Raw genomic sequence first — 20,346 nt, forward strand, 5'->3', positions numbered from 1 at the left:
TGGGTGGCCTGAGCCTGGAGGAGTGGTTGGAGTCTGTTATAGGATGCTGAATTCACCACCAGCAACAATGTTTTCGCCGGTGTGAAAGAAACTCCGCCGAGAAGGACGTGACAAATCTTCCCACACTGGCGGTTCTGGGGAGGGGCCAGCAGGGGCCAGTGCCCCCATAACACTGAGTCTGGACCCCGCTGTGCCCCCCCCCTCCGAACAAAGATTATACATTGTGATGCGGCTTTCACATAGCGTGCGGTTTGGGCCGCGCTCTGCGCTGGGTACAGCGCACATAGATCTATGACGGCGCAGACTTGCGCAGAGCAGCGTGCACACGCGGGCCATTTCTTCTTGTGGTTGTTGGCTCTGTACAGGATACTTTAGAGATGCTGTGTCAAACATAGGGGCATCAGGGGGACGGTGCTGTTATTTCCTATTACTGACAAAGAAATGAGACAAATGACCTGGAGGGAAAACTGGTTCACTGCAGCCACAAAGAATAGAAGACATGTTACTTTTTTTTTTTTTTTTTTTTATACATTAATTCTTTTTTTCTTTTTTTTATCGTTGGGCAACAGGTACAGTAGCCCTAAATGGATCTTGAATTGGAGCATTTTAAATTAAAAGCTGAAACTGAAAAAACAAAATTGGAAAGGACAAGACACACAAGACACACACACACACACACACACACACACACACCCCAGGTCCCGTCCCCGTATCAAGGAGCAGGCGCAGGCGGTATGGTTATAACGGCAACGACCGCAGTCTTCATGTCGATGACCCTGACCAGAAGCCACGGAGCAGTTCTTGGCACATCATGGTGGCGCAGTCTGGACAACAGCACGGTCCTTGCGACCAGATGTTCAGCAGGCCAATGGACCGTCTCCATGACAACCGTGATGCAGGCATTGGCTCCTCCTAGCAGAAGAGAGCGCCTGCATCCGTCAGCATCACCAGTCTGTGGACCCTCATAGTCCAGTAATTTTAGGCCAAAATTGGGGTCAACTTAGGACAAATTGCAAGAGAAGCAAATTGCAAGAGTTTTTTTCTCTTGCAATTTGTCCTAGGTTTTTTCCTAAAATGACTGGACTAATAGTCTCTGCGCAGGCTGCACCGACCACCGGAGACCGGCCTGAGGGGCGCACCTGCTGTGCAGCTAGCAGAGCCAGCTGGAGAGCCCGCCCGGGAAAGGCGGGACTCGCTTGGTCTTTGCTCAGTCTGAGAGCAGATCCAGCAGATGTGGACACCCCCCCGCTGAACTTGGAGAGCGGACACACACTGCCGAGCGGCCAGCCCTATACAGGCAGCCTAACCTGGTCTCAGACCAGCCGAAGACCAACTCCAGCATGTGCGACACACACCTGCTGCCGAGCTGGCTTTTTATGGCCTCTGCTGCTCCGGCCAGTGACGTCACCAGTCAACCAGATGATGACGACGCACGCGCAGCATAGACAACCAGTGTTGCCAGGTGTACGATAATTATCGTATTTGTACGATAATTTGGCCCTCTGTACGATGTCCGATCAATAATCCCCAAAAAGGCCAAATGTACGATAATTTGACCATTTCAAATTATTGCCTGCCGCAACTGTCTGCCGGAGAGTTTTTTTTTTTTTTTTTTTTTTTTAACCCTGAAGGCATCTATCCCCATGTGACGTGTTTCCAGCCAATCGTGTATGCCATCTATGCGTTTGTCTCAGCACAACGAGCATGATTGGCTGAATGGTCAGCTCATAGTCAGGTCATGAAGTCGAGCGAGCGCGATTCAAAACAGTTGCTGTTAACCCTCTGAACCCCAAGCAGTTTAGGGGCGTTTTCTGCTCCCCTCACATTTTGGCTCACAGTGGGCTTGTTTTTCACTGCAATTACAAGTGCTGCACCTCTATGGAAACAGCACAGCTGTGGCTATCACCTGAAGCCAAAAATGTCTTTCACACAGTATGAAAGAGTTATAGAGCCATAAATAATAAAAAAAATAATATGATTTTTTTGGATAATTTATTTTACAAAAATCGAGAAAAACTGGCATAAATGTACAGAACATTTTTTCAGGTGCCCACAGGTGTCACTGATCCAGGAAAAAAAAAAAAAGTAGGGCTTCACATGATGTATTTCCTGAAATATTAACATTTTTCAAACCTGTATAAACTTAGGCGTTTTTACTGCCTTGTGCCCTTCCATGTTACTACTGTTGCCTACACACTGAAATTCAGTGAATTTTTGTCACACGACTGTCACACGACTGAATCAGTCAAGATGTCTCAGATCCGCTGAAGACCGCAGAATTTTCTGTTTGTTGAATGATCTGGATTGAGTAAACGACTATTTTTTGGCGAATTGTTGAATGAAGCATGTATAATAAAATGATTAGAATGAAAAATCACTTTTTTAGCCTTAATTTCGTCCTTTTTTCTACCGCTATTTTTAAAAAAATACATGTCTTTCTATCCCGCCGGCGGGTTTGGGGTTCAGGGGGTTAATCCATTCCGCACTGACGCCACTGAGTGCCTGCAGGACGCTATTAAACACTAGAGTGACTATATTTGACAACAGCACATCATTGGGCTTGTTATGTTGGTGATCACATGTGTACGATAATTTCCCTCAAAATACGATAATTTTGAGCCTCTGGTACGATAATCCTACATTTCCCACCTGGCAACACTGTAGACAACACCTGGGACAGTGCTCAGTACTTTACAGTCACCTGCACAGATACTTGTTTGTGACGGACGGCATGACGTCACAATGGTTACAGCTCTACATTCTGCATTGTTGATTGTTTTTTGTTTGTGTCCACGGACACTGAGTATGCAGGTAACACATCCGCTCAGTTATGCTTGAAAATTTCAAAACAGGCTGTGGTGCTAGAGTTTGAAATTTGGTCTCAGCCTCAGTTGATGCTGAAATGACGACGAAATAGTCTGTGTGTGCGATTAAGATTAACATTGTTATGAGGTGATCCAGAATAAAATTGGAGACAAACAACTGTAACTGTAGAGTGTATGGACCTTTTGTTTTGCCACTTGTGCTCCTTGCTTGAGTTTGTAATGTTTCCAATGATGTGCAGTGTGTTTCCTGTCATTGTGTGTATTGTTGTTGAGCCTTGCTTTGTTCTAGCACCTCCAGCAGGCCAAAATGTTGTAGCAGCTGTAGTGGTGGTTGAAAGTTTCTCTTGGTGTGTTTTTATCAGGCGGTAACTGGAACCAAGTTCCATAATCTGAATGCAGCTTTGTTTACACACAGGCGTTCATCATGAAAGGCACGCATGCACAGCGTGCACGTATGTGGCGCTGGTTGCTACGCGACTGAAACAGACGCTAGGAAGTAGTTTTCCGTTCTGGCGCAATTTTTCTCTGGTGGACAGCTCAGCAGCTTCGGATCGTGTAAAGAGGCAAATACATTTTTTAATTTATGAATTAGCTGAACTAATGCTTCTTAATAAATTATGTTACATGAATGAAGGCTGTATTTTTTTCTCATTTCTTGTGATTTCACCTGTTACCTGTTGTGTGTGTGACTTCACATGGAATTTTATAATAAATGTATGACTATACTGCATTGTCTTTGCAAGAATAGTGCATATCTAATGATGTCAATCATCTAGATTTCTAAAAATAAACGCAGACCAGTGCGCTCTTGCGCTCCCTGATCACATACACAATGAATGGCTGAGCCAGCCGCGGTCTGTGCCGTGCGCGTGCTCTGTGAAAGCCGCTTTAGAGCGTTGCACCGCTGGAAACGGCGGTCAGTTTTGTTGATCTACGGTGAAAACAGCGAGCTCCAAAAGTCAACCACCTGACGAGAGGCAGTCAGAAGCAAGAAGCGACTACCATGAACAATATTTTATTGTTACAAGGTAACAATAAGCTTTTAGAGTGTAAATATGATGATGATTTATTGATGAAGATGATAAGAAGACAGTGGTGTAATGAATATGTGATGATGATGTTGATGAAACTGCCTGATAAAGATTTTAGAAGCAGGACTTTGTACTAAGTGAGGAGTTTGTCTGTACTAAGGTTACACTGAAAAATAGGATGTCTCCACTATTTCTGTGTCTTATACTTGTGTCTCAAATGTGATATTTTGAACCATTCAATTTGGTTACAATGGGTAATCACTAGTTTTATGGGGGAAAAAAATCAGATGTAATTTTGAGTCTTTGTCTTTTTTTGCCCCGGGTTTAATGTGCCCCTCTGACAAAACCCCTGACCCCAGCCAGGCCCCTTCAGTAAAATTGGTCTAGAACCGCCACTGTCTCTCTCTCCCTCCCTCCCTCCAGGACTCGGTTCCCCATGTTGCCCTGCTGGGGTCAGGAGGGGGGCAGAGAGCAGCGGTGGCTCTGCTGGGTTCCCTTTACCAGATGCAAGAAGAAGGTCTGCTGGACACTGTGCTGTACCTCGGGGGAGTTTCTGGCTCCACATGGTAATAATTCACAGACACACACACACACACACACATTTTTTCAATCAAGGATTGCTTAACACATGCGTAAGCACAAATAGAAAAATAATGGATTATTTTTTAGTTTAGTTTGTTGAGTCCACTTGGAGCACTGACTCCCAAAAAAGTGAGAGCTTTGCAAAATGACCAGGAAACTCAGACTAGAGATTTTAGAAGTAAAACCAAGCATAATATCTCTTGACCTACATATCAGTCTCTCTCTCTCTCTCCTGTATGTGTGTGTGTGTGTCTGTGTGTGTGTGTGTCAGGTCCATGGCGTCCCTGTACAGCGACCCCTGGTGGAGCAGCAACATGGAGCGAGCGGTGTCCAGGCTGTCAGGACCTGATGTGAGCCTGGATGAAGCTCTGGCCTGGCTGGGCCAGAGGGCCGAGGGGGAGGACTTCTCCCTCAGCGACATCTGGGGAGTCCTCACCTCCGCTGGGATCATGAAACAGGTTAGGAGAGGGGAAGAGGAGAGAGAAAAAATGACAACAACAAGTTGGATTACATTTACAAGGACAAATTTGCTCATATTAAAAAAAAATATTTCCTCTGTTTTCATCAGATGGATCTACGGTGTCTTTCAGAGGATGCCACCCAAAACGTCTCCAACCCTTACCCTGTCTACAGTGCCATAGAGAAACACTGCTACTCACATGGGCCTATAGAGGGTACACACACACACACACACACACACACACACACAAAATGTCATCAAAATAGATTATGTAAATTAATAGCAAATTAATGCTACAGTAGATAAAATAGATGTAAGACTTTAGAAAAAAGGGTTTTCTCTCTCTCTCTCTCTCTCTCTCTCTCTCTCTCTCTCTCTCTCTCTCTCTCTCTCTTGCTGTCTCAGGTAAATGGTTTGAGGTGACTCCTCATGAGGCTGGCTTCACAGAGTTGGGTCTCTTCATTGAAACTTCTCATCTGGGCAGCAAATTCCAGGCAGGACAGCTGCTGGAGAAAATGCCGGAGATGGACATCGTCAAACTACAAGGTGTTTGTGTCTTCATAGGTAATAGGGTCATGTAACAGAAAGGCAGGTGGATGTACAGTAACCAAACATGTTGAAGTAAGAGATGTGCAGCTCCTAGCTCAGCAACAGTTAGGAGGTTTTATTTTTGAAAATTGCAAGACAGAAACTGGACAAGAAAGAGGGAGAAAAGATGGGTTCCCTTATTAGAAGCTTCTCTGTCTGGTTTGTTTTGCCACAAGCTTACTGATCAAACAAACCAGTTCACATGTTTGATAGATATAGATGATCAGTGACACAGTGATTATTACTTATTACTTCAGATGCAGAGAATTCTGGCTCTCCACACTCACTTTACTGAATGCTGAAATACTGTTTTTATTGCAAATCCTTGAATTGAACTGAACTGAAATAAATTCATTAAATTCAGCTGAACCGTTGAATTGAACTGAACTAAAATGAACTGATTTGAATTGAATTGGTTGAATTCAACCGAACAAAACTGAATTTAATTGTTGTGAACTTAATTGGATTGATTGAACTGATCTGAACTTAATTGAACTGACTGAACTTAACTGAACTGAATTGATTGAATTGAAGTGATTAAAATGAACTGAACTGATTGAACTGAACTGAACTGTAATGACATCAAAGGTTGACATGGACAAATCTTTGCACTACACTTAACTGCTAAAAGCTGAATCTCAACTGACGCAAAAGTGTCTGAACCCCAAACCAAATGGAATTACATACAAATTTTTAAAATGTAATTTTCATGTTTTGTCAAATATATATTCAGAAAACAGGTCAGTGTCCAACCTATTTTCTGTAAGTTGATCTTTTCATTAATATGAAAAAATGCTATATCTTATTAACATTGTACACCTCAAACAGTAGTCATAGTCACATGCTCCTTATTCGTAACTACCACTGACTGAAATGCAGACACACATGCAATGACACTTGTGCATTTGCATGTGTGTGTGCGTGCGCACATGCGTGCATGCATGTGTGTGTTGTCTTTGTGCAGGCCTTCTGGGTTGTGCTGTGGCTCATGAAGAAATCATCAGAGAACTGATCCCTCCCTGGCTAAATGGTAATGACAATTAACAACATTTGACTGTTTATTCTCTTCAGCTCTATTAGAGTGGAAGAAGCGGTTATAGTGTGGCTGTGGCTGTGTTTACTCTAGAACTGAATGAAATGCTCTTCTCCAACAAGTATCAAAAACTGAAAATCAGGATTGGACAAAGTCTCATTTTAAATATATTGTGTGTGTGCATGTGTGTGTGTGTGTGTGTGTGTGTGTGTGTTTCAGTGCCTGGGTACATAGACGAAAATGCAGACCAGTTCCTGCGTGTGCACCTCACCTTCGTCAGACTGGTGCTCCTGCTCAGAAACACCATAGAGGATCCCACTGCTCTGTCTAAGCTTGACAACCTGCAGAAAACACTAGAAGGTGATGGCGATGATTATAATGAACATAGTGATGATGAGGAAGGTGGCAATGACGATGACTTGCAACTATGGCACTGATGAGAAGGCCACCCATGACCAGCAACAGCCTCAGCACAATCATCAAAATAGAATAATCCAATGACATATGAGTCGACTCATTTACTGTTTCCGTGAGTGAAAGAATCTCACAACAACCAAATTACAGGACACTAACCAGGTCCAGTGACTGTGATGTTTCTTCTACATCCAAAATTTAGTGTCAGTCCAGTCCAATTTAAAGCTGCAATATATGAAACTGTGAAAATGTGGACTGTTCAGACCACAGAACTTGGATTGGAACATATAGTAGATGGTTAACCGCAGTGGGCGTTTATATTGACGTGTTCTCTTTCCAGGCAAGCTACATCGTAATGAGTCTGCGTTGCTGGCGTCAAAGAGCCCAGAGGAGAGAAAACAAGTTTTTCAGGACTGGAGCCTGGAGCTGCTGGGGGCCGTAGAGAAATGGAGCCAGAGTCTGGAAGATGGACCACTTAAAAAACATGGTCAGCATGGCAGATGAATGGATAATTACTGTGGAAAGACCAACACATTTCATTTCTCCTGTTCATAGTTCTCATTACATCTGAAATAACGACATAATTTTAGTGAAACCCCCAGTACATAAACCATTGTATTTCTCATGTAAAAACTGTGTATTTCTTTTGAATGCCTTGTTTCTCAGTCTCTTGGCTGACTCAGCGCGTCCTTCCTCTTGTTGTGAAATGGGAGTGGGGCACAACCAGAAACTTCCTCTACCAATACCAAGGTGAGAAGAGCCTGGGCCACACTTTACTTTGATTTGAAGCAGGAATTTAGAAGTACTGTATGTTGCTCTTGAAGACTAAACGTGACTGTTTTAGCATTTAACATAATTTAATTCTTGTCAGAGTGTAAAAGCCTGACAAGAAAAAAGCCTTTATTCTGTCAATGAACACTAAAAGTCTCCACTGAAACTCTAAAATGATGAAATTCTTTTACAATTGGCATCTCTTTGATGTCCAGACTTCCAAAGCTTTTACACTTATTTGGAGCCTATTTGTGAAAAGATGTGATTTCTTTGCATATTTAACTTGGCATGGTGGTGCAGTAGCTAGCACTGGCTCCTCACAACAAGAAGGTTCTGGGTTCGATTCCCAGCTGGCCAGTCAGGGTCCTTTCTGTGCGAAGTTTGCATGTTCTTTCCATGTCTGCATGGGTTTCCAACAAGAGCTCTGGTTTCTTCCCACAATCCAAAGACATGCAGGTTAGGTGAATTGGAGATACTAAATTACCTTATGTGCTTGTTTGCCAGTCTGCACTGTGATGAACTGGCAACCTGTCTAGGGTTTTTCTGCCTGCGATGCCTTCCACCCAGTGAGCACTGGGATAGGCTCCAACACATCCACCGTGACCCTTAACAAACTTATTGTCATTTCAATCAATGCCCATGACCTCTTTAAATGACAAGAGGATCCAATTTTCTCTTCAAAATCTGGACATTCAAGTTTTTCTTTTCAGTTTGGTCCATACCCATTAAATCATTGATGTAAGAGATATTCCTGTTGTATTTTGTATTCTTGTTGCCGGGTAGATCCGGTAGTCCCACCTTGCCTCAGCACTCAAGAGACATTCCACTTGATTGATGCTGGGCTGCTGATCAATGTTGGCTACCCTTCTTTCCTGGGAGACAAGAGAGACATTGACCTCATCATAGCACCTGAGTACAGTGCTGGGAACATATTTGAGGTAATATGGTAATGTGTGTGTGTGTGTGTGTGTGTGTGTGTGTGTGTGTGTGTGTGTGTGTGTGTGTGTGTTTGAGCCCTGATCTGAAGCCAAATTACATACATTCATATATTTACAGTAAGTATGGAAATTAAGTTCTTCTGAACACTGTGGGGTGCGAGCAGGGAGACCACAGGTGCTTTTGTTTGAAGGGGGGGCTGTGGAGGAGATGCCAGTGTACACTGAATAGCTCTTTTGAGAAAACAGGTCATGACATACTAACCTGACCTTGTTGCCTCTCATTCCCAACATGTCCCTCATGACATGGTAATTTCAGAGGGAAACTAAGTAAGTTTGGTAGGTAAGTTTGTTTAGGAAAAAAGGCTGCAGCTGAGTCTACATTCACTGCAGTGAGAGATGCCACCACTGAGAAACTTGGCTTCATGGCATCAAGGACTGATATGACTGATTTAAACCTCTGCATGTGCTCCTCCTGTAGAACTTAAATAGGTTAATAACAAACTGATGCAGGCCTAATTACCAAATGCCAGTGAATCGCAATCATCAGCAGAAAATGTGATGGCCTGAATACAACGGGTCAGCAGTTATCTCTTACTGATGAAGTGAGGGCAAACAGAGCTGCATTTTGTCCATTGTATGTCTCTTTCCCAAAGAAACCTGATAATGTGAAAGAGCGTTCCTCCACTGCTCCCCCCACAGACTGTGACTCTGGCCAGAGACTATGCAGCCAAGGTGAACAAGCCTTTCCCAGAGATAGATGACAAAGTCCTGGAGGACAAAGACTGGCCCAAAGACTGCTACGTGTTCCAGGGAGAGGGGAAACAGCCCACCATTGTTTACATGCCACTCTTCAACAGAAACAACTGCAAAGGTCTCTCTCCACTACAGATAGCATGTATACCAAGATCAGCTGTACTTTTACATTCAGACCAGGTCAATCCAGGTCAAAGAGATGGATTAAAGGGTCTTAATCACACATACCTTTTTTTTGCTTGTAGATGCAGAAGAGGTGAAGCAGAGGATGGAGGAGTTCTCTACCTTCCAGCTTCCTTTCAACCAGGAGAAGATCAACTTCCTGTTGGAGATCGCTAAAGACAACATGAAGAACAACAAGGAAACCATCCTGAGGGAGATCAGCAAGGCTGTTGAACGCAGACAGAACAAGAGGTAGGGCTCATCCAGTAACTGAGAGCTGTGCAGATGTCATGTGGTCCTATGTGAGACAAATAATACACAAATAAATGAACCATATTGTTAATCTAACAGTGCTGCTCTCTGTTTCTTCTTTTTCTGAAGGAACTCTTCAGACCCTGGCCTCTAATGTAATCCTTGTCATGACAGAGTGAGCAGACACTGCATTCAGATGCTTGTTTGATTGTTGGAGATGTAATGTCCTCATTCAGACACTAGAGGGCAAGTAGTTGCTATACCTCCTTGTCCAATGCAACAATATATCATAACAGAAATAAATCAATCAAGAAAAAACTAAATATGTTTACTTTTTTCTTTCACATTGATTTACTCATCTACCGAAGTACTATTATGATCTATTTCTAATTTCATATTTTTTCTTATATTTATTATTACTATCTATCACTTAAGTATTGGTACATGTATATACTTTTTGAAATATGTTTCTAATTATGGATGATTGTGTCCTTCTCAGAAATAAGGTTGTCTCTATTGTGCCTCTAATGAATCTCAATCAACCACTAGGTGGTAGCAAATCATTATTGTTTCTGCAGACTTTTCATCAGCCCTCTGTTGTGCAGAAATCCTGCCCATGCACATGAAAATACAGTATGTAGACAAAGATGATGACTCAGAGGTAGCTGTACACATATCTATATCTATCTATCTACATATATCTATATCTATATCTAATATAATAGATAGATATCTAATATCTATCTATCTATCGATAGATAGATAGATAGATCGATAGATAGATATTGATATAAACAGGTGAGAATTTGGTTGCTCAGTTTCATGGATATACAGTGCCACCAGAAAGTATTCACATTCCTTCACTTTTTCCACATTTTGTTACGTTGCAACAAGTCTGCAACAAGTCAGTTGGTGAAATTTCTTCCCTCCTAGATATTCCACTATTAGCTGTAAGTGGTATTATGGCAAAATGGAAGTGTTTAGGAACCACAGCAACTCAGCCACCAGGTGGCAGACCATGTAAAGTTACAGAGCGGGGTCGCCGAGTACTGAGGCTCATGGTGCGTAAAAGTGGCCAACACTCTGCTGACTCAACAACTGCAGAGCTCCAAACCACCTCTGGCATCAACATCAGCACAAAAACTGTGCGCCGGGAGCTTCATGGCATGGGTTTCCATGGCCGAGCAGCCATACACAAGCCTCACATCACCAAGCACAATGCCAAGCATCAGATGGAGCGGTGTAAAGGACACCGTCACTGGACTCTGGAGCGGTGGAAACATGTTCTGTGGAGTGACCAATCATGCTTCTCTATCTGGCAGTCTGATGGATGAGTCTGGATTTGCCTGACTGCATTGTGCCAACTGTAAAGTTTGGTGGAGGGATAATGCTATCGGCTTGTTTTTCTGGGGTTGGCCTTGGCACCTTAGCTCCAGTGAAGGGAAATCTTCAGCTTCAGCTTGAGCTCACCAAGACATTTTGGACAATTCTCTGCTTCCAACTTTGTGGGAACAGTTTTGGGAAGTCCCTTTTCTGTTCCAGCATGACTGTGCCCCAGTGTCATGGTCCTGTGATTAAATTCTTGTTTTTGGACTCTTGTGTTTGTTTCACCAAATGTTTTTCCTTGTGTTTTGGTGCAGTTTCCTCTTCCCTGCTGGTTCACTTCTGTCAGTGTTTCCACCTGTGTCTTATTACCCAGTTTGTTAGTCTCTCCTCTTGTGTTTTCCTAAGCAGTCAGGTCTTACGTCTGTTCCCTGTGTTTCCTCTTGCTGCCTCTCCACACCTGTTCAGTGTCAGTCTTGTTACTTTGCCCAGTATCAAACCTGTCTTTAGTCTGTATAATTATCCTTGATTGTTCTGTTCCCTCCCCAGTGTTTCCATCAGCCAGTTCTCTGGGTTCTCCTGCCTTTTGTTCCAGCCCCTTCCCCAGGAGTGTCTTGTGTCCTCAGTTACTTCCTTGTGTATTTAAGTCCTGTCTTCAGGTTAGTTCTTTGTCCGGTTATTGTCTTTGCTGCCATGTGTTGCTCCTTTCCTTGTTGTTCCTCGCATTTCTTAGTGTTCCTACTTTTTCTAGAGTTTATCATTAAATTGTATTTCTTCATGCAATCTGCTTCTGCTCCTGCATTTGGGTCATCCTAACCTCCACACATGACACCCAGTGCACAAAGCAAGCTCCATAAAGGCATGGTTGGGTGAGTTTGGTGTGGAGGAACTTGACTGGCCTGGACAGAGCCCTGACCTAAACCCCATTCAGTACCTTTGGGATGAACTAGAACGGAGATTGCAAGCCAGGCCCTCTTGTCCAACATTAGTGTCTGACCTAACAAATGCTCTTCTGGATGAATGGGCAAAAATTCCCACAGACACACTCCAAAATCTTTTAGAAAGCCTTCCCAGAAGAGTGCCAAGCAAACAGGCCTGCAATGGCCCTTTACAGGCCCACTTAGGGCAGCCTGCGCAGGCCCCCTGAGAATTTGCTCATTGGCAAAACGTTGGCCCCGCAGTGCTGGTCCCGCATGGGCAGCCCACATTAACCCCTAAGGAAGCCTGCACTGGCCCTGTATGGGCCCACTTAGGGCTGGCTACAGGGCGCACAGCAGGCAGCCTTTACCTAGCCTTCAGGAAGCCCTCACTGCCCTCACTAGGCCCACAATGATTTTGCAGTTAAATTAATCTACAACAATAAATCATAAACATTTTTCATTCAGTGTAATGTGTGTGTATTTAATAAATGAATTGATTTGAATCCTTTTGACTATTGAACATTTTTGACAATGCATACATCAATGACCGCATCCATTTTAGATGTATGGAACTCCCAAAGGAAACTACACTAGTAGCTGAAATACATTTATGTGTGGAACTGATTTATTGTTGTAGATTAATTTAACTGCAAAATCAGTGTGGGCCTAGTGAGGGCAGTGAGGGCTTCCTGAAGGCTAGGTAAAGGCTGCCTGCTGTGCGCCCTGTAGCCAGCCCTAAGTGGGCCCATACAGGGCCAGTGCAGGCTTCCTTAGGGGTTAATGAGGGCTGCCCATGCAGGACCAGCACTGAGGGGCCAACGTTTTGCCAATGAGCAAATTCTCAGGGGGCCTGCGCAGGCTGCCCTAAGTTGGCCTGTAAAGGGCCATTGCAGGCCTGTTTGCTGGGTGGAAGCTGTTCTAGCTGCAAAGGGGGGACGAACTCCATATTAATGCCTATGGATTTAGAATGGGATGTCAGAAAAACTCCTGCAGGTGGAATGTGGAGGTGGCACAATGCTTTTGTCCATATAGTGTACATACAAATAGATAGATAAAGAGATACACTATATTACCAAAAGTATTCGCTCACCTGCCTTTACTCATACTATGAACTGAAGTGCCATCCCATTCCTAACCCATAGAGTTCAATATGATGTAGGTCCACCTTTTGCAGCTATTACAGCTTCAACTCTTCTGGGAAGACTGTCCACAAGGTTGAGGAGAGTGTTTATAGGAATTTTTGACCATTCTTCCAAAAGCGTATTGGTGAGGTCACACACTGATGTTGGTCGAGAAGGCCTGGCTCTCAGTCTCCGCTCTAATTCATCCCAAAGGTGTTCTATCGGGTTCAGGTCAGGACTCTGTGCAGGCCAGTCAAGTTCATCCACACCAGACTCTGTCATCCATGTCTTTATGGACCTTGCTTTGTGCACTGGTGCACAGTCATGTTGGAAGAGGAAGGGGCCCGCTCCAAACTGTTCCCACAAGGTTGGGAGCATGGAATTGTCCAAAATGTTTTGGTATCCTGAAGCATTCAAAGTTCCTTTCACTGGAACTAAGGGGCCAAGCCCAGCTCCTGAAAAACAACCCCACACCATAATTCCTCCTCCACCAAATTTCACAGTCGGCACAATGCAGTCTGAAATGTACCGTTCTCCTGGCAACCTCCAAACCCAGACTCGTCCATCAGATTGCCAGATGGAAAAGCGTGATTCATCACTCCAGAGAACGTGTCTCCACTGCTCTAGAGGCCAGTGGCGGCGTGCTTTACACCATTGCATCCGACGCTTTGCATTGCACTTGGTGATGTGTGGCTTGGCTGCAGCTGCTCGGCCATGGAAACCCATTCCATGAAGCTCTCTGCGTACTGTACTTGGGCTAATCTGAAGGTCACATGAAGTTTGTAGCTCTGTAGCAATTGACTGTGCAGAAAGTCGGCGACCTCTTTGTACTATGCGCTTCAGCATCCGCTGACCCCTCTCCGTCACTTTACGTGGCCTACCACTTCGTGGCTGAGTTGCTGTTGTTCCCAAACGCTTCCATTTTGTTATAATAGAGCTGACTGTTGACTGTGGAATATTTAGGAGCGAGGAAATTTCACGACTGGATTTGTTGCACAGGTGGCATCCTATGACAGTTCCACGCTGGAATTCACTGAGCTCCTGAGAGTGGCCTGTTCTTTCACAAATGTCTTGTTTCACAGTCTGCATGCCTGAGTGCTTGATTTTATACACCTGTGGCCAGGCCAAGTGATTAGGACACCTGATTCTGATCATTTGAATGGGTGAGCGAATACTTTTGGTAATATAGTGTAGATAGTGATATTGATATCAGTATAGATATATAGCTGTAGAGATACATAGTTGTGAGGCATCAGGCTATTTTACCTCTTTTAACCTTCACTTGTTGACAGGTTATATCAGCTTCTGACATGTCCTACAGTGTTTTTCTCCCGCGGGCAATAGGCAGCTCTTTCCCATTAAAGAAAAGTTGCTTCACATCCACTCCACCTCCACCTCTTGATTCAATCTCTCAGGTTCCAACACCAATCTGTGTGATGTTTGATTGAGGTAGGCACAGAGAGTGAACACAAATCAGCATACTAAGAAAATATATTCTTCACATGCTGAAAATACTATATACTACTATATATATATATATATATATATATATATGTGTGTGTGTGTGTGTGTGTGTTTGTGTGTGTGTGTGTGTATGAGTAAAACAAATTGATTGTAGCCCAAAATATGCATGTGTTGACTTCAGTCATATTGATACTCGCAAAAAAATAATGAGATTCCCATGAGGTTTCATTTGAACAAATATGGCCCACAACCTAAAATGACTCTGACACCCCTGCTATACAAGTTTTGGCTGAACCTACCAATATTAGACTAATGTATCTCGAAGCCCCACCCACTGAACGCCCCATTTGAGGCTTACTGACCCAAAGTGAATCAGCAAATCTGCCTAGTACTTTTTGAATTATTCTGCTGACAAGGACAAAAATCGACAGAGGGGGGCGGTCATGTAACTCACTGCTGGAGGTTTCACCTCTTTGGCAGAGGTTAAAATCACATGAAAACGATTTTGATGGGAATGACAACAAATGTAACGGTGCTATAAAAAGTGACACTGATGAGGACGATAATAAACAATGTCAACATGACAACATCATCATTACTGGTTGCTGTGCCTGTTTCTGTTGCAGAGGAGACAAGCAGTGACCAGACCTTGAAACTGGACAAGAGTCAGGCCCCGGAGGAGGAGGAGAAGGAGGAGGAAGATGAGCCCTCAAAAATTGGATCGTAATAGAAATTGTGTTTTAAAGACTCCTATATTATCATTTTGAGCCGTTGTACAAGCATGTTATATTTTTCACATTCCAGGGATTTGAAAAGAAATGAGCCATTTGCCATGACAGCATTATAATAGTGATTTAAGAATTTCTATGACTGCATACATTAAGCTCTCTGCGATGTAACATAAGAAATACATCATCTTTTGTGTGTGTCATTTTTCAAGTCAAGTGGGTGCACAAAAATAGATTCTGGCCTCCCCTCCTTCCTGCAGACTGAAGATATCCATCTGACAGATGCTGGTTTGTCCATCAATATACCATACCCTCCTTTCCTGGAGGACAGGAGGGACATTGAGGTGTGTGTGAGAAAAGTTTCAAGCTTCCTGTTCATGACTGTATAGGCTCTCTGTTCAGCTCTCTGAGGCTCTGCAGGTAGTTGAGACATGCAGACTTCCTCTCGATGGGACAGTTTGTTATTATTGTGTGGCGCAATGCATGAAAAAGCAGGGATTGAAATACTTGTAGGAGCAGTTCACCTGCTGTGTCTATCCATCCAAATAGTTTCTGTTTGATTTGGCAAGGTACATAATCCCCCCAGCATGTCCTGGGTCTACCCACGGTCTCCTCCCAGTTGGTCATGCCTGGAACCCCTCCACTGGGAGGCACCCTGGAGGCATCCTGACTCAACTGGCTCCTTTCAATGTGGAGGAGCAGCGATTGTAATTTTTGGTCACTACCCAGAGCTTGTGACCACAGGTGAGAGTTAGAACTAAGATTGACTGGTAAATCAAGAGCTTTGCCTTCTGGCTCAGCTCCTTCTTCACTACCACAGTGCTGTTGCTGCCCTGATCCAGCTGCCAATCTCCTGCTCCATTTTACCCTCACTCATAAATAAGACCCTGAGATACTTGAACTCCTCCACTTGAGGAAGTAACTACCTTCCATACTCCAAGAGGTCCTCAGACTTAGAGGTACTGATCTTCATCCCAACCACTTAACACTCAGCTGCAAACTGTCCCAGTGCATGCTGAAAGTAACAGCCTGATGAGGCCAGCAGAACCACATCATCTGAAAAGAGCAGCGACGCAATCCTGTGGTCACCAAACTGGACACCCTCCACACACTGACTGTGCCTTGAAATCCTGTTCATTAAGATCACAAACAAAATTGGAGACAAGGAACAGCCCTGGTGGAGTCCAGCACCCACTGGGAATGAGCTTGACGTAGTGCCAAGAATGAGGACACAGCTCTCACTGTGGTTATACAAGGTCCAAATGACCTTCAGCAGCTAATCTGGTAACCCAAACTCCCACAGCACCCCACACAGGACCCTTTGGAAAAACTGTCATAAGCCCTCTCCAAATCCGCAAAGCACATGTAGACTGGATGGTCAAACTTCCATGATACCTCCAGTACCTGTGCGCGGGTGAAGAGCTAGTCCACTGTTCCACAGCCAGGATGGAATCTGCATTGTTCCTGCTGAATCTGAGGTCCGACAAGCGGCCAGAGTCTCCTGTGCAGCACCTTGGAGTAAGCTTTTCCATGGAGGCTGAGCAGTGTGATAACCGGAGCACACTCTCCACTCCCCCTTTTTAAAAATGGGGGCCACCACCCCCTTCTGCCTCTGCCTGGGCACTGTCCACAACCTCCATGTCACAATGAAGAGACGTGTCAGCCATAACAGTTCTACAGCATCAGATCTTGTCCACTCTGGGAGTGGAAAAGATTCACCCTGAGTTTCCCCACCACCTCAGTGACCTCTGTCAGGGAAACCCTGTCTCTGTGAGACTATGCAGCCAAGGTGAACAAGCCTTCGATGACAAAGTCCTGGAGGACAAAGACTGGCCCAAAGACTGCTATGTGTTCCAGGGAGAGGGGAAGCAGCCCACCATCGTTTACATGCCACTCTTCAACAGAAACAACTAAAAAGGTTTGACATACACACACACACACACACACACACACACACACACAAACACACACACTTCTCCAACCTGACTCCCCTCCTTCCACCACCTCCTTCTCTTTTTCCCTCCAGAAACCTGACTCTGTTTTAAATATACTCTATGAAGTGTGAATGTGTTGACCCCCAACCATCTGGTGCAGAGGGAGGCTTAAGACAAACTCTGATAATCACTCGCAATCACTCGCAACTGCTATTTGACCAGCATCTCACAGAAACTGAGCATAATCCAGCGTTCCAAATGTCTGCAAAAAGCAGACATCTGAATTTCCCCATTTCTGCCTGTACAACTTACTGCTTTGTCAAAAGTTTAACACGGGTTGAAAAAACTTGGCATTTTTTTTTTTTTATCTCAGGGTATCAAGGTATTACATTGTATGATCTAAAGTTCAAGCAGAGTGGTGTTTGCGTTGTATCCTTCTAAAAATTGTGATAGATTTCAGAGCTGCAACTAAATATTATTGTCATTTTCTGTTAATGTTTTCATTAGTTTATTGATCGAAGAATCATTTTGTCTACAAATAATTCCAATCACAAATTACCAGAGACAAAAGCAATATTTATAAATTGTTTACTTGACCATCAACCAAAAAAAAAACCCTCCAAAATATTCCTTTAATATTGATATGAATGCACAAAAGAAGGCAACTTTTAAAACTTTTAACATTTCAACAGCTGATTGGATGAAGTGGACAAGAACTCCCTCATATGGAGAGCTCCTCTTCTGAGGTAAGACACATGAAGCTATCACATGAAGCTTCACATGCTTCATGTGATATTATAACAGAACAAAAGATCATTAATTCATTCTGGACTGTGGCTGAGAAGGCTGTCCATCATTAAGTTGCAGATTTGTAGGAACAGGCATTAAAACTGAGCAGAATCATTAAATTATAATTAGACTGACTTAGTTTGAGAATCACATGCTACTGTAACAGACGATTTGTGTTTGTTAGACCTCGCTGTGTTCTTTAAGCGTAGGTAGGTGAGGGGCTATGAATGATGTATGTCATTAGTCTGTTATCATTCTGTTTATGACGGCTGCCTCTGGTGCTAGCCTAAAAAACCTGACTGGCTTGACCTCGGAAATATATGGGGGTTTGTAAAAAATGATGCTTTGAGTGTTATTTTTAGTGTATTATGTATATTCTATTATGTATAACCATTTGTGGGGTCACATGGGCAAGAAAGCAAATCAAGGAGATCAGAATATGTTAGTTTTATATCTGGGAAATGTTTGATGCTCTGACAGTGACAGACTTTAAACCTACAGGCTTTCTTTCACTGCTGAAAGCTATAAGTTCAAGTTGAAATGCAGTCTGTGGACACAGTTCTGTGTCTGCCAAGTTAAGATAAGTAAATCCCCCTGAACTAGGTGAATGATAGTAAAGGAAACCAGAAAAAAACCCAAAATTAATTAGTTTAACTTCTTGTTTTCCTGCTTTATTTTCAGTGTGAAGAGCAACAATGGAAAATTAGAAAGAGAGCCGCTGACCTGGCTGAAGGTGATTCTCCCAAGAAAGCCAAAACCTAAATTACCCACTGCAAGATTGATGATTGACCTTTATGGTTGGGCTGAAGTTGAACATGATTACTGCAGGAGCCAAATTAAACACAGCAGTACTCTGGTGACCAGTCCTAAAACTGAGCTCAGTGAAAGCTCCCAGCTCAGGCAATGTCCGTTCCCGCATACCGGTTCCTCGCTCAGAGCAGCAGTGACACCAAGATGCCAAAAAAGAAAATATATAAAATTGAGCGCTGCTGTGCACCAGCAAGTCCTGTCAAACAGCATTGAAGAAGGAAAACAACTGATGTCACACTTTGCAGACTGAGCTGTCTCAGCTGCAGGAGGAGATGAGGCAGATGACTTTCTCAGAAGAAGCTTTTGAGGACGATAACGAGAAGGTACGACACCTGACTGGCCTCCCATCCTTCGCCAAGCTGATGCTGTCTGGTCTTTGACGCCAGTTGAGGAATTAAGACCGAGCCAAGCTCACGAACCTGAAGCTGAATCTACCTTTTCAGTTTTTCACACATTTCTTTTATCAAAGTCAAGTCATCTGAAATAAAATGTTGGATGTTTTGCGTGATCGCCTGTCAGCTTTCATCAAACGGCCCGCTAGACTAGAGAACCAAGTGACGTTGATCATTCTGATTACAGCAACAGCAGAACTGTGCTGGCTGTGATAGATTGCTTTGAAGTTCCAGTGAAAGTGAAGTCACCTCACTCCAGTGAAGTATATCATTAACACAACCACAGAATGAGTCGTGTTTTTCATGTCTGCCAGCTGGCCCGGAAAGACAAAGGATACAGAAATCGTCAAAAGATGTGGGCCTCTGGAGAATCTGTCTCCTGGAGATGGTGGGATTGCAGGCCACAGGTTTGATATTAGGAACTCCATTCATGTATCACTTGAAGGCCAGCAAATGTCCTGTCATGGGACGAAACTGTCAGCAGGCAGCTGTGTGACACACATGCCTTTCTTCACGGGCAGGTTCTGCAAAACCGACAGGCCAGGAGCTTTGGCCCGTCTTGACAAAATAGTCAGGATTTGCTGCGTTCGTCACAATCGCAGCAAGTCGGATTCGCTGTTTATCTAGATAGACATGGATGGAAATGAGACAGGAAAGTGACAGCAGCTTGATGGATTTCAAGCTTTACCAGTTGCTTTGACTGTTTCCAGAAAAATGTTTTCATGATAGAAATAAAACCCCAAGCTTTTGTTGCTATAGCGAACGAAAGAGCAAAGGTACAGTTTGGGTGAGACGGCAAGTGAACAGGCGTCGTTTAAGTGCTTGTCATCCTGGCCTTATTCAGTCAGGTTTCCCTGACAGCAGCACAGATGTTAAAAAGCAGGTTTTCCTCTTATGTGACAAGCTGAAGTGCTGTGATGCAAATGTCAAAACAGCAGGAACACAGAGAGATCACGACTTGTGAACTGATCCAGGGCGCCTGAGGGTGGTAGTTTGTTAACCAAAGGTTCTCCAAGGAAGGTTTTGGCTGACAAAACTGAAGCTGACAATCACACT

The 20,346-nt window shown here is 43.8% G+C and overlaps 1 protein-coding gene across 1 annotated transcript in view; it reads left to right on the forward strand.

Moving 5' to 3' along the window:
• LOC115363041 (cytosolic phospholipase A2 gamma-like) overlaps window positions 1-20,346 on the forward strand; it is a 31,712-nt gene that overhangs the window by 1,428 nt on the left and 9,938 nt on the right. Inside the window, exons 3-13 of the mRNA XM_030057114.1 lie at window positions 4,280-4,422; window positions 4,710-4,896; window positions 5,007-5,112; window positions 5,304-5,444; window positions 6,451-6,516; window positions 6,739-6,879; window positions 7,274-7,420; window positions 7,600-7,683; window positions 8,488-8,642; window positions 9,342-9,513; window positions 9,641-9,809. Of these exons, the coding sequence (XP_029912974.1) occupies window positions 4,280-4,422; window positions 4,710-4,896; window positions 5,007-5,112; window positions 5,304-5,444; window positions 6,451-6,516; window positions 6,739-6,879; window positions 7,274-7,420; window positions 7,600-7,683; window positions 8,488-8,642; window positions 9,342-9,513; window positions 9,641-9,809 (1,511 nt within the window). The remainder of the gene's footprint in view (window positions 1-4,279; window positions 4,423-4,709; window positions 4,897-5,006; window positions 5,113-5,303; window positions 5,445-6,450; window positions 6,517-6,738; window positions 6,880-7,273; window positions 7,421-7,599; window positions 7,684-8,487; window positions 8,643-9,341; window positions 9,514-9,640; window positions 9,810-20,346) is intronic.

This window comes from Myripristis murdjan, chromosome 8, assembly GCF_902150065.1.
Source record: "Myripristis murdjan chromosome 8, fMyrMur1.1, whole genome shotgun sequence".
NCBI classification, from domain to species: Eukaryota; Metazoa; Chordata; class Actinopteri; order Holocentriformes; family Holocentridae; genus Myripristis; species Myripristis murdjan.